Source organism: Rhinoderma darwinii, chromosome 11 (assembly GCF_050947455.1).
Source record: "Rhinoderma darwinii isolate aRhiDar2 chromosome 11, aRhiDar2.hap1, whole genome shotgun sequence".
Classification (NCBI taxonomy): Eukaryota; Metazoa; Chordata; class Amphibia; order Anura; family Rhinodermatidae; genus Rhinoderma; species Rhinoderma darwinii.
Window position 1 is genome coordinate 32118113 of NC_134697.1, and position 17434 is coordinate 32135546.

General features: G+C 39.7%; 2 protein-coding genes across 2 annotated transcripts in view; one reads left to right on the forward strand and one right to left on the reverse strand.

Annotated features, from left to right (window-relative positions):
* The window catches only part of RBP4 (retinol binding protein 4), a 349798-nt gene that overhangs the window by 284458 nt on the left and 47906 nt on the right, over positions 1–17434 (reverse strand). The gene's annotated exons all lie outside the window — the stretch shown is intronic.
* The window catches only part of LOC142662936 (scavenger receptor cysteine-rich domain-containing protein DMBT1-like), a 70934-nt gene that overhangs the window by 3740 nt on the left and 49760 nt on the right, over positions 1–17434 (forward strand). Inside the window, exons 3-4 of the mRNA XM_075841230.1 lie at positions 972–1110; positions 1197–1360. Of these exons, the coding sequence (XP_075697345.1) occupies positions 972–1110; positions 1197–1360 (303 nt within the window). The remainder of the gene's footprint in view (positions 1–971; positions 1111–1196; positions 1361–17434) is intronic.

Here is a 17434-nt window from a genome sequence, read left to right on the forward strand (position 1 = left end):
ATAAAGAGATTGCCATGCACTATATTATGTCTGATTTTTTTTTTATTATTATCATTTCTGGGACAGCCCTTTTAAGTTGTACCACATTGGAATATAGAATCTAAAGTTTGCTATTGCAATGTTGCTTCTAATTTGAACCTACAATATATAAAATTATTTTAAAAATATTGTCTTTCTTTGTAGGCTGCACAACTATTGGAAACCAGTCTGTTAAAGGCCTTATATTTTATAATATTTCTCATAATCTTGCTTTGTCTCTGTAACCGATATCCTCCTAAAGCATGTAGTCTGGTTGCACAATTTTTTAAAATGAGCTGATATGCTCCAAGAATTTCTATGAACCTAAATGTACCATTTGGTTTGAATGCTAACTCTTTCTAATCCATTGAGAGCCATCTGCAGTGTATGGCAGTGATATGCCTAAAGATGTACCAGGCAGTGTGCATACTGAAATATCTGATAAAACTTTGGTTAGAGATAATTAAAAGGGTTGTCCAGTTTAGAAAACCTATTTTCATATACCCTATAAGGGAATTCTGAGTTAATAGATGGGGGTCCTCTGTTCAGGTACGTTATATTTAGGCCAGAGTAGAGAGCAGTAAAAAAGAACATCTCTCGCTCGGGAGGACCTGTCCTGTCCTGCATTACACGGACAATGCATTTATTTGAATAGGCACTGTGTAATGCCTATTTTTTCCTGTGGTGGCGCTGCAGGGAACACGAACACTTACTGGGTTGTGACTTTCTCTTTATCATGTTATAATGAGAAGAGGCCGAGTTAGTGAGAAGTTGTGCAACTATTACCACAATGCAGGGATATTACACCAACTAAATACACTTGATATTATTTAAAGTATAATCTTGTATCAGTCCTGTAAATTACATTATACATACAGAATAAGCTTTTCTAAGAAAAATTATGTTGACTTTATATTACAGTTCTACTAATATTTTTTGTCAACTCATTCTAGAACAAACCTGTGGGGGTGTTATTAAAGGGCATGCTGGTCTAATATCTAATAAGTTTTATGACCCTCCTAATAACTTTTGCACATGGGTCATCGAAGCCATTCCATCTGGTATTGTGGAGCTGCGTTTCAACTATGTAAAGTAAGTACTGTTATACTATGTGTATATATTGTGTCATTATAAATCCTTATGTGATATAATTAATTTTCCGCTTTATGTCTGAACAGGATGGGGAATCCTCCAACATGTAATTTTGGCTCCATTATAATCTATGATGGGTTTCGAAACAATGAAAAAGTTCTTGGGGATATCTGCAAAAACACAGATGAAGTTTTCTACAGTTCATCTAATATAATGACAATTACGTATTTTAGTGACGACTTCAACTTCGGTGATAGCTTCGAGGCTCAATATAACACACACGTGGATGTATCTGAAGCCAATTAAGCCTATACTGATCCACAATATCACATGGATTTTGTTCTGATAATAAACCCACCAACCCTAATTACAATTACTTAACTGCACAAGTTTACATAAATTGATCAGTAATAAATAGACATTAAAAATAATATATATTCATTGTGTTGAATGACAGATTATATTTGTATTCTATTATCTTAGTGTTCAAGAGTAATAAGCCAAAATGAGGCTCTGAGTGGAATATACACAGAACTTTGTTAAAAGGCAATGATCTTGAAGCTTTATTTTATATTATAATAATAAGTAAATTTAAAGCCTGAAAAAACTAAGTTTGAGTACAATTTCATTGAAGTTCTAGTTTTCCATCTTCGAAGGGACAGAACACAGACTGCCATAAACAGCGAATGAATTCCTTATGACATCTGCAGGAGATTTTTAAAGAATTGAATTTCCCCATGGCCCTCATGTTTAATAATATTTGGCCCTTGTTTTAATTACCTCTATTGATAAATCATCAGATTTATTCACCAATCCTTGACTTGCCTTAATGTATTAATCATACATGAAATTGTTCTACATATAGTATTGCAAAAAAGTACAATCGCTATAGTTCCATATGTCATTAATCTAAGGGTCAGTTCACACAGAGTCTTTGGCGTTGATTTTGATGCTGAAATTGCATCGGAATCAGCGCCAAGTAACGCCCCAAATTGAGCCCCATTGATTTAAATGGGAGGCAAAGGCATTTTTTTTCCTGGGAGGCTTTTTGCCGGTCGTGGAACAAAAAAGTGGCATGCTCTTTCTTCGAGCGGTTTCCACCTCTGACCTCCCATTGAAGTCAGTGGGAGGCAGAAAAAAACATGCAGCACTCGTTTGGTGCATTTTATGCAGCATTTCTTGCATTCGATTCAACGGCCGCAATCAAAAAACGGTGAAAAAAAACGTTGGCGATTAAAAATCTGCCTCAAAATTCCTTCAGGAATTTTGAGGCAGATATTTTCTGTCTGTCAAAAAACTCAATGCGAACTGGGCCTAAGGTCTTTTTCACACGACAGTATTAAGGTCGGTATTTTGCAGTAACCAAACCCAGTAGTGGAACCTGCACAGAAGAGGTGCAAATCTTTTTGTTATACTTTTTCCTCTGTCTAGGTTCCACTCCTAGTTTTGGCTTCTAAATACTAATGCAAAATACTGACATACATTCTGTCTATGTGAAAGTGGCCTAAAAGGTGTCACCAGAATAAAACTTACTATCAATAAGTTTTCCTAAGGCCCTATTCACATCTGCATCCATCATAGGAGCAGAACAATGAAAATGCTGGAAGCGCATGTTCTGTTGAACAGCGGAGACAACCGGCGCCCGATGGAAATTACTAGATGTATCCTAAAACCTTTTATGGTGGAAGGAAAGATTTCCTATGCTTTAAAAGAAGGTCGTACATTCAAGACACTACTGACAATAGCCTCATTGTAAAGCACAATTCACCTGCTTCATACTATGATATATGTGAGCAGGTTATAAACAGCTGCTGTGTGTAGATTTCTCATTTTGGGCCAAGAGGGATGTCTGTGTGCCATGAGAGCTCTATTACTGATTGTTTTTACTGGGATGGAGCAGGGCTAAATCCTACGCCTTTATGACTAAGATTTTCTTTACATTAAAACAAATAAAATAAAACAAAAAACATGATAATAACTGACCAGTAACACTTTTTCAAAGTTTTTAACTCTTAAGATGTTTGGATCTGTTTAGATTCGTTTTACTTGCTAACAACCTTCTAGCAATATATTATGTCCTGTATTTTAAGTAAAAACAAAATCACAGGGGAAGATATGAAATCAATTGTCATAAAAAAATATACAAAATAACAAAAGTCTAACCAGGACCTGCTGCCGCCATAGTCTATGATTGGATCACTGTTGCTTTAAAGTAGGGCGTTCTGATAATAGAAGTATATGAGAGAATTGTTGCGAACGTAACTCTGTAATATATAATTATAGGTTCACTAATACATCTTATGGCCTGAATGGAACCCTTGAACCAAGAATTAAAGGGAGTTTTGCACAATGAGGACCCGTCCTCAGGATAGACCATTAGTGTGTGGTTGAGACGATAAGTGGACATTTGTGTGTGATTGAGACGAATCAACAGAACGAAGAAGAATGGCAGCCACTTTGATGTTTTCGAAAATGAATTGGCACATCCTTATATGAGGTTGTGCCTGGTACTTCCAGGCCCAGATAATGCTGTTAACAGTATGGAGCAGTTAATAAATGATGAGGCCCCACTACTAATGCAAGGCCCTCCTTGACAATGATTCTAGCCATCTGACTCCTAATTTTTTTAAAACACATTTAACCTCTATGGGTTGTCTGTAGAGGCTACTATAAACACTTTAAGGATATTGCCTATTTTATACTTCAGGACGTATTGTTTTCTTTGTTTTTTCATTGTCGCATTCTAAGAGTAATTACTTTTTTCTTTTTGCAGCTATATGAGGGCTTGCTTCTTGTGGTCCCTTTACTGTTTTTCCCTGCACAGCAGCGTCCTGGCCATGAGCTGTGCAGGAAACTGCAGTACAACGCCATTCAAAGGACTCATTTAAGTCTCTGAGAGAACCGCTGTGCAGGGCAAACTCAGCAGGGGATGCAGTGTTACATCTATTCTGCGTCACCACTTCATTCTCAGGATGGGTAGGGTTCCCAGAGGTCGGACAGCTAAACTTTAGTAACCGGTATGTCCTATGGCTACCTGGATATCTATAAGCCATTCATATACTGCGCTTTGTCTAAGACTGAAATGCTATGTATTGCTTTTTTTTTCTCAGTCTGTTATATTTTGCTCCGCTATTCTCTCTATGATGTCACATTAATTCACTACAAATCTCTTATTTTCTTTTCCAAACTACAAAATACGACTGGACAAGGGAAATTGTTCCATGACATTTGTAAGGTGCCCTTTTACCTGTAATTACCAATTGTTTTCTAAACTGCCCCATCGATGCATGGGGGAATTTAGATAACCACACCTAACCCAAGACAAATACGTGGGCCCCACCTAGGCTCATAATGAGACCAATAAATATCCTAGTCCTAGTCACCAAACGTGACATTGAGATAGAAAGCCAAAAGAAAGTAGCACCTCTATTATCCATTCCTCCTCCAGACATTGAGGGGATCTCGGCTTGGATGAAAAAGGGCGAGATGATGTACTGGTCATGTTTCTGTTTGATAGAAATATTCCTGGTATGTTTTATAGAAATATTAGCGCTGCAGGCTTAATGCATTTTTCAAGCCAAAACCAGGATTGGAACCACAAAGAAGGATCCTTATAAGCATTGTCTTTGTACTTGTTCCCCGTTTAGGATCCACTCCGGGCTTTGACAAAAATAAAAAATACATGAAAAAGGGCTCCAAATATACACTATTTTAGTTTTAGTGTCTAACAAGTCCAACTTTTAATAAGAGACTGTATGATGAAGGTGTGTGCTGCTGCTTCATTTTACATTTGTTGGAAGGACTAAACATGATATTGTTGTCCAATTTTTTATTTATGTAGGAGAAGCCGTCTGGGATCCTTTCCAATACACTCTTTCTTTTCAATCTAGTTTCAGAAATCCCTGTGAGGCCGATAAATGGAAGTCTTTGTTCTGGTCGTGTTGCAATATTCTATGATGGAGTGGGGAACAGTGTGTGATGATTCTTGAGATATAAATGATGCTGTACATCATCAACTGGGGGGGGTGGCAGTTGAGTTTCTGCCCCTGCAGTTGCCACATTTGGGCAACGTCAAGAACCAATCATGTTAGATATGATGTGCAATGAAGCGGTGACGAAAACAGTTTACTACAATGTTACCACCTAGGGTTAAAACAACACAACTATGCTCATAATGAAGATGCTGGAGTCATCTGCTCAGGTACGAAGTCAACAAATCCCGCAAACTACTTTACAATCATTTTAGAATGATGAAATTCAGTTACCAGAATCAAAAGGATCGTGTGTAATATTCATTCATCTTTAAAGTGGTTGTCCCATGATGAACTACTTTATATCATGTATATATAAAGTAGAAACAAAAAAAGAGGATCCAGCGCAGTCAGTTTAAAATAGAACGTTGTTCCAATTTTATTGGGATGGTTTAAAACATGATCATTCCCGAATGCAAAAATAGAAGTATAAATAGGTGCCTACGCGTTTCAGACGCACACCGCGTCCTTCCTCATGGCTTTCTTGCTGCAATGTTAAATTGCTATATCTACATTAAACACTACATTCTATATGCATACCTTGATTTATTACTAGTATAGGTCATCTACACTACATTCCACATATAGAAGTTTTGTTGAATTAGATATTGAATTAAGATGTCTACTACTGTTTGTTATTCTAGGTTAGACCTGTGGTGGTCTTCTTATACATCGTTCTGGCCTAAAATCTAATCAGTTTTCTCGTAATCCTAATAACTGGTGTGTATTGGTCATAGAAACAATCCCATCTGGTAGTGTGGAACTTCGTTTCAACAATGTAAAGCTAGGACTGTTCCTTTATTATACTAGTTATGTGTAAAAATAAGGATGCTTTGTAACCCCTGGCATTATGAATTATAATATACAAAATCTATAAGGTTTAGGATAATAAGGTTTCCTTATTATGTTTGAACGGGATGGGGGATCTTCCAACATGTGCTTTTGGTGCTATGACTATATACGGTATGATGCATTTCCATGGAATGCAAAAATTATTGGGTGGATCTGCAAAAACACAAATAAAGTTTTCTACAGTTCATCTAATATAATGACCATGCAGTATTTTAGTCATAACTACTGTTATGTTAATCACTTTGAAGCTCAATCTTTCACATATATTGACAGCAGGCAATTGGTAGGCAGAAAGTGATGCTTTGCAAGTTTCTGATCAGCCTGTGTAAATGTAACCAGCACTCCATATATAATACTATTTATTCTTTAATCAGAATTTGCGGAATCGTGCTACATTATATGTACATTACATGTACGGTATATATGTAAATAGAGGCTACTGCACCAACTTCCACCAGATTAACTTTATTCATCAACCCAGACCTTGTGAACCTATCTCTCTTTCCCACAGGGTCACCCCTAGGCACAGACCTTTTCTGCCAAATGTAAGATTAGACCCTGCATGCTACTGTAGTTTATTTTTCAAGATATTGGATCACAACGGGCCAATACACTGTTCTTGGACAGGTGCCCTCAGGTGTCTGTGTCCGCCCCTGTTTAGTCCTAATAGGTTTATACTCATCTCTCTCTGAACCTCTGGAAGAGGTCCCTTATAATTACATTATAATTACCTATCCTTAAAGGTTATTTTCCACCATGCCACAACATCTCCCGAGAGAATAGGGGAGCTCCAAGCCTTGTCAACAGTGGATCCTTAAAGGGGTTGTCCACTACAGAACAACTGATGACCTATTCACCGGATAGGTCATCAGTATATCATCAGTGTGGGTCCGACACCTGGACCCCGCACCATTAGGCCGCTCTGGATATCTCCAGGCACCGGATGTTATGGCCCATTATGCTATGTACGAAGCCGGAAGGAGTTGGCTCCGTACATGGCATAGCGACCGTGCTGCAGATCTGCTCCTATTCACTTGAATAGGAGCAGAGCTGCAGTACAGCAGCTCGCCACTATTCAGTGCCCAGAGCCAACTGCTTCTGGCATGTACGTCCGGTGCTTGGAAGCATCCAGAGCGGCATAACGTTGCTGGGTGCGGGTGTCAGACCCCCACAGGTCACGTACTGATGACCTGTCAGGTGGATAGGTCATCAGTTGTCCAGTTGTGGACAACCCCTCTAAATCAGATTCATCCATATAATGGTCTTGCTAAGGCTATTGAAAACTCCACTCCTAAAGTTCCCTCCTTGGTAATCTGTCATCAGGTCATCTCCCTTCCAATGTTCTGTCAGAAGCCTTGCACTCAAGAGGAATGTAATTTCCATTCCTAGATCTTTCCTGTTGTCTCAAGATCTATTTAGCATGGAGTAAAGAGATCAGGAAGGTTGAACATTTTTTAATTCTGTTTCCTAAAAGATTTTTATCTAAAAAAGAACAAATAATTAAAAGAAAAAAAACAACTTTTTCCATTCTTCATATAAGATAATGTAAATAGAAAAATCTATAATTAATATTGCCACATTCGTAAAATTTCAAACTATTAAAACATTACTGCATTCCACCCGCTGGTTGAGCGACTTAGGAAAAACAATTTACAATACCAGAATTGCTGTTTATTGGTCACCTCACTTCACCAAAAAATTTAGTAAAAAGTTATCAAAAAGTATTATGTACAGTACCTTAAAATGGTACTAATAAAAACTACAGCTCGCTGCGCAAAAAAACGAGTCCTCACAAGGCTCCAGCGACTCAAAACATTATTATTATTTTTTTTAATAAAGAGCTTTTACTTTGTAAAAACTATATACTGTACATTTACTATTGCCATAATCGTACTGACTCGCAAAATAAAGTTAAAGAGGCTCAGTCACCAGATTTTGCAACCCCTATCTGGTATTGCAGCAGATAGGCGCTGCAATGTAGATTACAGTAACGTTTTTATTTTTTAAAAACGAGCATTTTTGGCCAAGTTATGGCCATTTTCGTATTTATGCAAATGAGGCTTGCAAAAGTACAACTGGGCGTTTTGAAAAGTAAAAGTACAACTGGGCGTGTATTATGTGTGTACATCGGGGCGTGTTTACTACTTTTACTAGCTGGGCGTTGTGTATAGAAGTATCATCCACTTCTCTTCACAACGCCCAGCTTCTGGCAGTGCAGATCTGTGACGTCACTCACAGGTCCTGCATCGTGTCGGCCACATCGGCAACAGAGGCTACAGTTGATTCTGCAGCAGCATCAGCATTTGCAGGTAAGTAGCTACATCGACTTACCTGCAAACGCCGATGCTGCTGCAGAATCATCTGTAGCCTCTGGTGCCGATGTGTCCTCGCTCGTCTGACACGATGCAGGACCTGTGAGTGACGTCACAGCGTGATCTCTGGAGAACACGGCTGTGTCTGCACTGCCAGAAGCTGGGCGTTGTGAAGAGAAGTGGATGATACTTCTATACACAACGCCCAGCTAGTAAAAGTAGTAAACACGCCCCGATGTAACACATAATACACGCCCAGTTGTACTTTTACTTTTCAACACGCCCAGTTGTACTTTTGCAAGCCTCATTTGCATAAATACGAAAATGGTCATAACTTGGCCAAAAATGCTCGTTTTTTAAAAATAAAAACGTTACTGTAATCTACATTGCAGCGCCTATCTGCTGCAATAGCAGATAGGGGTTGCAAAATCTGGTGACAGAGCCTCTTTAAGATGCCCGTTTTAAGTGAACACCGTAGAAACGAAACCCGTGAAACTATAATATATAAAATAAGTCTTCATATATCATGTTAATGAATCTAAATAAACAAAATAATATAAACTTACTGATTGAATAGTATTTCATTGTGATTATCTTGGTTCATATAAACATCTAACATTTATTTAGATTGGCAACATCTTCCCTTTACTTCCTGACAGCTTTATCATGAGTGTCATCTCACATCTCAAGACGACTTTCACGCTCCAAACAAAAGATTCAGATACAGCAAACATTTGTATTAACCTCATGAAGACGATTTCCTTGTTGGCTTGCGCTAGGCTTATTATACATAATTATATTTTCCTTTACCTTATAAATGATTCCTCTTTAATTTATTCACATATATTTAGTCTTTTCTTTAAAGAATAAAGTTATGAGTAATAGGGTTACTCATAACTATGTTCTTTAAAGAGGCTCTGTCACCAGATTTTGCAGCCCCTATCTGCTATTGCAGCAGATAGGCGCTGCAATGTAGATTACAGTAACGTTTTTATTTTTAAAAAACGAGCATTTTTGGCCAAGTTATGACCATTTTCGTATTTATGCAAATGAGGCTTGCAAAAGTACAACTGGGCGTGTTGAAAAGTAAACGTACAACTGGGCGTGTATTATGTGCGTACATCGGGGTGTGTTTACTACTATTACTAGCTGGGCGTTGTGTATAGAAGTGTCATCCACTTCTCTTCACAACGCCCAGCTTCTGGCAGTGCAGCACTGTGACGTCACTCACAGGTCCTGCATCGTGTCGGCACCAGAGGCTACACTTGATTCTGCAGCAACATCAGCATTTGCAGGTAAGTAGCTACATCGACTTACCTGCAAACGCCGATGCTGCTGCAGAATCATCTGTAGCCTCTGGTGCCGACACGATGCAGGACCTGTGAGTGACGTCACAGTGCTGCACTGCCAGAAGCTGGGCGTTGTGAAGAGAAGTGGATGACACTTCTGTACACAACGCCCAGCTAGTAATAGTAGTAAACACGCCCCGATGTACGCACATAATACACGCCCAGTTGTACTTTTACTTTTCAACACGCCCAGTTGTACTTTTGCAAGCCTCATTTGCATAAATACGAAAATGGTCATAACTTGGCCAAAAATGCTCGTTTTTTAAAAATAAAAACGTTACTGTAATCTACATTGCAGCGCCTATCTGCTGCAATAGCAGATAGGGGTTGCAAAATCTGGTGACAGAGCCTCTTTAAGATGCCCGTTTTAAGTGAACACCGTAGAAACGAAACCCGTGAAACTATAATATATAAAATAAGTCTTCATATATCATGTTAATGAATCTAAATAAACAAAATAATATAAACTTACTGATTGAATAGTATTTCATTGTGATTATCTTGGTTCATATAAACATCTAACATTTATTTAGATTGGCAACATCTTCCCTTTACTTCCTGACAGCTTTATCATGAGTGTCATCTCACATCTCAAGACGACTTTCACGCTCCAAACAAAAGATTCAGATACAGCAAACATTTGTATTAACCTCATGAAGACGATTTCCTTGTTGGCTTGCGCTAGGCTTATTATACATAATTATATTTTCCTTTACCTTATAAATGATTCCTCTTTAATTTATTCACATATATTTAGTCTTTTCTTTAAAGAATAAAGTTATGAGTAATAGGGTTACTCATAACTATGTTCTTTAAAGAGGCTCTGTCACCAGATTTTGCAGCCCCTATCTGCTATTGCAGCAGATAGGCGCTGCAATGTAGATTACAGTAACGTTTTTATTTTTAAAAAACGAGCATTTTTGGCCAAGTTATGACCATTTTCGTATTTATGCAAATGAGGCTTGCAAAAGTACAACTGGGCGTGTTGAAAAGTAAACGTACAACTGGGCGTGTATTATGTGCGTACATCGGGGTGTGTTTACTACTATTACTAGCTGGGCGTTGTGTATAGAAGTGTCATCCACTTCTCTTCACAACGCCCAGCTTCTGGCAGTGCAGCACTGTGACGTCACTCACAGGTCCTGCATCGTGTCGGCACCAGAGGCTACACTTGATTCTGCAGCAACATCAGCATTTGCAGGTAAGTAGCTACATCGACTTACCTGCAAACGCCGATGCTGCTGCAGAATCATCTGTAGCCTCTGGTGCCGACACGATGCAGGACCTGTGAGTGACGTCACAGTGCTGCACTGCCAGAAGCTGGGCGTTGTGAAGAGAAGTGGATGACACTTCTGTACACAACGCCCAGCTAGTAATAGTAGTAAACACGCCCCGATGTACGCACATAATACACGCCCAGTTGTACTTTTACTTTTCAACACGCCCAGTTGTACTTTTGCAAGCCTCATTTGCATAAATACGAAAATGGTCATAACTTGGCCAAAAATGCTCGTTTTTAAAAAATAAAAACGTTACTGTAATCTACATTGCAGCGCCTATCTGCTGCAATAGCAGATAGGGGTTGCAAAATCTGGTGACAGAGCCTCTGTTCTTTAAAGAAAAGACTAAATATATGTGAATAAAATAAAGACAAATCATTTATAAGCTAAAAGAAAATATAATTAAGTATAATAAACCTAGAACGAACTAACAAGGAAATGGTCTTCATTAGGTTAATACAAAAGTGGTATTAAAAATATATAAAATTGTGGTTGTGGGGGCATGGCCTAAACAAGCCAGGATAGCGACGCTGTTCTCTTCATCTGGTAGCAGTTCTGAGAAGGCTGGGTATCCTCTTCCCTGAGCTTTGGCCGGTAGATGTCTGTCTCGCTGTGCCACCTTCTCGGCTGAACTTTAGTGGGTCCGTTCTCTAAAGATATGCCTAGCAGCCATTTCACATTTTCCATTGCAATTCTTTGTGAAGGCCCTCTCCCGGCACTTGCGGCAGCTCCGACGGCCTCCTGGCCCTATTTTGCAAGCAGGAATTTTGGGACATTTGCAGACCCCGGACAGGACCTGGATGTTTCCCCAACTTGATTGCCTTGATTTCCGGTAGATGTTTCAGTGAAAAGGGAGTCACTTGCTCCTGTAGTGACCTGGACTTAACTGTTCTCGATTTGACTGCGGCCAGGCTTCTACATAAATCGATTATGTGACCATGCAACTCATCTGCACATGTATTGCTTCATGTGCCTTTGCCGTGCCTTCAGCTGTCGGCCTTTAAGACTTCATCTTAGAGAAAATGTGCTGGTGTCAATGGACCCTGTGTCCTTTCGAGTAGACCGCGGACTTAGCTTTTCCGGACTTTCCTTACATTGCTGTGATAAGGGGCGAAACTAGGATTCATACGGCCGTATAGCAAAAATAGAGATGAGCCCAATAACCTAGTAGATAGATAGATAGCTAGATAGACAGATAGATATGAAAGACTAGAGCTCCCACCCTGACACTCCAGGATGTAAAATATCAAGATGAAAAAAAAAACAGGACATTACAGAAAATAATCTAATTGTTTATGCATAAGGATTGATAATTTTACTTTTCTAAGGCAAAATGAACTTCCTTTTTGGCTGAACAGCGTAAAGAGTTGGGTTCATGGGTCTAACTACAGCTGCTCTTGGGACCAGATTTTGAGGTGCCCACTTAGGGCAGAGGCGTAGCTAGGTTCTCCTGCACCCAGGGCAAAGATTCAGATTGGCGCCCCACCCCCAATTTATTTCCCTACATCTCCTTCCCCCTCGCCATGTTTTCTTTCCCTACCAATCAACGAGGTGTAATTTTTTTTCACAATTTTTTTAATGTAACTCGAGTATAAAAGCATTTCTACATTTTACATGTAGTTCTATAATGTAATTAACATAAAAATAAATGAAAATAAAATAAATTAAAGAAGGCCACACACAGCCCCCTGTAGATAGCGCCACCGAGCCCCCCTTGTAGATAGTGCTACACACAGCCCGCTGCCCCTTTGTAAATAGCGCCACACCCCCCCCCTTGTAAATAGTGCCACATTCCCCCCTTTTAAATAGCGCCACACTCCCCCCTTGTACTTAGCGCCACACTGTGAACAGACCGGTGAGCGGTAGCCTACCGCTACCACTCTCCGCTCTGCCTGGTGTGACTTACCGGAGAAGCCGAGGAGGTCATGCGGCGCAGGCAGCGGCAGAGTTCCTTCTGACTAGGGTCGGTGACAGCCAGGGCTTGGATGGCGCCCTGTGCGGGACTCTCTATTGCCTCCCCCTACACAAACCAAAAATTAACCACATATATGGACACGCTGGAACATATATACTGTACATACATAAAGATAGATATTTAGACATACAGGCAAATATACATACACACATCTGGAATACATACATACAGGTAAATATATAGACGTACAGATACATACACACACACACACACACACACACACACACCGGCAGATAAATACACAGACCGGAACATATGCAAATACATAAAAGGTTATCACTGGATAGGGGATACATGTCTTTTGTTTAATGGCAGAGCGGGGAGATACCTCCCTGCTCTGCCGTAGTCGTGTTCAGTGGCGTCACGATGTAGCAGCCATAGCGGCTGCTAGCGGAGCCTCCGGCCATGGTGGAGGCCTGTGCCGGCGGGCGACACAGGCCCGCTCATGTCGCGGGCCCCGTAGCAGCCGCTACGGCTGCTACGGTGGTAGTTACGCCACTGACAGTGATAACTCTCTGAGTACAGATAATGTAGTAGATGTTATCTGCAGTCCTATGTAACATCACAGATAACACAGTGATGACTCTCTGAGTACAAATAATGTAGTAGATGTTATCTGCAGTCCTATGTAACATCACAGATAACACAGTGATAACTCTCTGAGTACAGATAATGTAGTAGATGTTATCTGCAGTCCTATGTAACATCACAGATAACACAGTGATAACTCTCTGAGTACAGATAATGTAGTAGATATTATCTGCAGTCCTATGTAACATCACAGATAACACAGTGATAACTCTCTGAGTACAGATAATGTAGTAGATGTAAGAGACAAACACATGCAGAGACACAGACAGACAGACACACACACACACACACACACACACACACACACACACACTGTAACATATACACATACAAACACAGAGACACACACTGTATTCACACTACACACACATACACACACACACACACACACACACACACACACACACACACACACACACACACACACACACACACACACACACAGACACTCACCATGTCTCCTTGCTGACAGCATCACAGGTCAGGACGGGCTGTGGGCGGAGCTTCCTCTCTGCTTCTCGGCATGTGTAACAGCAGAGCTGGAAGGCTGCAGCACGGGAGTGGACCTGTCCCCTGACCTGAGTCTCATCTGACCTCATGTCACTGATGTGAGGTCAGGTGACAAGTCAGGTGACTGGACTGGTCCACTCCCTGGCCGTCACAGATCCCAGTCAGAACGCCGTAATTTCCTGGCTCTTCCTAAAGCTGCTGTAGGTGTCCGACATACTGGGCGCCTGTCAGCAGCGATCAGCTGCTCTTCGGCGGCCCCCCTTTCCCTACCACCGGGTTGCGCCCGGGGCACATGCCCCGCCTGCCCACCTCCCTAGCTACGCCCCTGCTTAGGGGCAAGATTATTGTGTCCTTTTGTGGGGGAATAACAAGCTAGTGGCTTTTTGCTATCTAGCACTATTGTGTGAATTATCTGATATACACTACCGTTCAAAAGTTTGGGGTCACCCAGACAATTTTGTGTTTTCCATGAAAACTCACACTTATATTTATCAAATGAGTTGCAAAATGACTAGAAAATATAGTCAAGACATTGACAAGGTTAGAAATAATGATTTTTATTTGAAATAATAATTTTCTCCTTCAAACTTTGCTTTCGTCAAAGAATGCTCCATTTGCAGCAATTACAGCATTGCAGACCTTTGGCATTCTAGCTGTTAATTTGCTCAGGTAATCAGGAGAAATTTCACCCCATGCTTCCAGAAGACCCTCCCACAAGTTGGATTGGCTTGATGGGCACTTCTTGTATACCATACGGTCAAGCTGCTCCCACAACAGCTCTATGGGGTTGAGATCTGGTGACTGCGCTGGCCACTCCATTACAGATAGAATACCAGCTGCCTGCTTCTTCCCTAAATAGTTCTTGCATCATTTGGAGGTGTGCTTTGGGTCATTGTCCTGTTGTAGGTTGAAATTGGCTCCAATCAAGCGCTGTCCACAGGGTATGGCATGGCGTTGCAAAATGGAGTGATAGCCTTCCTTATTCAAAATCCCTTTTACCTTGTACAAATCTCCCACTTTACCAGCACCATAGCAACCCCAGACCATCACATTACCTCCACCATGCTTGACAGATGGCGTCAGGCACTCTTCCAGCATCTTTTCAGTTGTTCTGCGTCTCACAAATGTTCTTCTGTGTGATCCAAACACCTCAAACTTCGATTCGTCTGTCCATAACACTTATTTACAATCTTCCTCTGTCCAATGTCTGTGTACTTTTGCCCATATTAATCTTTTCCTTTTATTAGCCAGTCTCAGATATGACTTTTTCTTTGCCACTCTGCCCTGAAGGCCAGCATCCCGGAGTCGCCTCTTCACTGTAAACGTTGACACTGGCGTTTTGCGGGTACTATTTAATGAAGCTGCCAGTTGAGGACCTGTGAGGCGTCTATTTCTCAAACTAGAGACTCCAATGTACTTGTCTTGTTGCTCAGTTGTGCAGCGGGGCCTCCCACTTCTCTTTCTACTCTGGTTAGAGCCTGTGTGTGCTGTCCTCTGAAGGGAGTAGTACACACCGTTGTAGGAAATCTTCAGTTTCTTGGAAATTTCTCGCATGGAATAGCCTTCATTTCTAAGAACAAGAATAGACTGTCGAGTTTCACATGAAAGCTCTCTTTTTCTAGCCAATTTGAGAGTTTAATCGAACCCACAAATGTAATGCTCCAGATTCTCAACTAGCTCAAAGGAAGGTCAGTTTTATAGCTCCTCTAAACAGAAAAACTGTTTACAGCGGTGCTAACATAATTGCACAAGGGTTTTCAAGTGTTTTCTAATCATCCATTAGCCTTCTAACACAGTTAGCAAACACAATGTACCATTAGAACACTGGAGTGATGGTTGCTGGAAATGGGCCTCTATACACCTATGTAGATATTGAATTAAAAAACAGACGTTTGCAGCTAGAATAGTCATTTACCACATTAACAATGTATAGAGTGTATTTCTGATTAATTTAATGTTATCTTCATTGAAAAAAACTGTGCTTTTCTTTCAAAAATAAGGACATTTCTAAGTGACCCTAAACTTTTGAACGGTAGTGTATGGCGCTATAATCCATACCTTAAATTATTGCTACTTATGCTATTGTTTCAGTTTCCTGTCACTATGATTTGTAGATTCGCCCCTGGGTGGGTCAGAGCTCAAGCCACATTTTAGGCTTTTAGAATTTATTCACAACAATCTATGTTCACACGGGGCAGAATTGCTGTTGATTTTCACCGTGATTGTGCAGTGGAAATTCCACACGTTCCCTGGAATTTTTGCTCAGTGCCCCGGGTGTCTTGGTGTCAGTGATCACCACATTAAATTGTATCTGCCTCCACCCCTTCTGCCAGTGCCACAGCTATCGTCAGAGACTACCAACATCCCTTTCTATGAAATAATCAATAATATAATGACATCAGCAACAATATAATGAAAACCATTTACTGTACATCTAAGTAAATTTTATGAGTGTTATATTCAAAATTATTATTCCTAAATTGCATATTCAATTGATCTCTTCAGCTTTCTATCTAGTTTGTATTGTATTTATGTCGCCTGTGCAGAAATAACAGCTCAATGATAACATAATAGAAACATCAATGCCAACAGGTTTAGATTGTATGACAGCTCATTACCTTCAATCCAAGACAAAGAAAAATGTTGATATTAATCACGTCGCCAGTATGTCAGTTTCCTTATTGTCAAAAGGATTATGATAAGTTGTTGCAATCATTGTCTTATATATACATATAAAGAGACTAATGTGCTCATCTATTCATTACTCAACATGGAGACCTGGACAATAGTACTCTGCCTTGCACATCTTACCTTGAACCTTCCCTCTGTCATAGGTGAGCCGAAGACTATTTTCAAATCATGATTTAATTCTGATAGAATACAATTAAATGGTATATATATATATATATATATATATATATATATATATATATATATATATATATATATATATATATATATATATATAAAAATATATATATATTTATTTTCAAAGCCCTAAAAATGTAACTTGGTTGATTGCAATTTACCAACCATAGATTTAAGAAATCAAAGCAATAAATGGATGTTTTTTTAATTTTCATCTTAGTCAATACATTATTTTGAGCTTGTCTATCACATTTTAATTTGACAACTATTATTAAGAATGTAACTTGTTTATTTAACCAGACAAGTAAACTTTTTGTAATTCCACTTGTGTCCTTACAGTTGCACAGTCCAGTACTAGTAAGTACAAATTGCTTAATACATAATATACAGAATGTTTCTGGATTCATTTCCTGCCGTGTATTTTTGAATGTATACTTTATATATAATGCAGGTAAATCCCATCCATCTTAAAGGGCCTATCTTAGCACAACAACCCTTTAATTGCATAATAACAGACAAATATGCTGTTTCCAGGAAATAATTTTTTTTTCCTTTT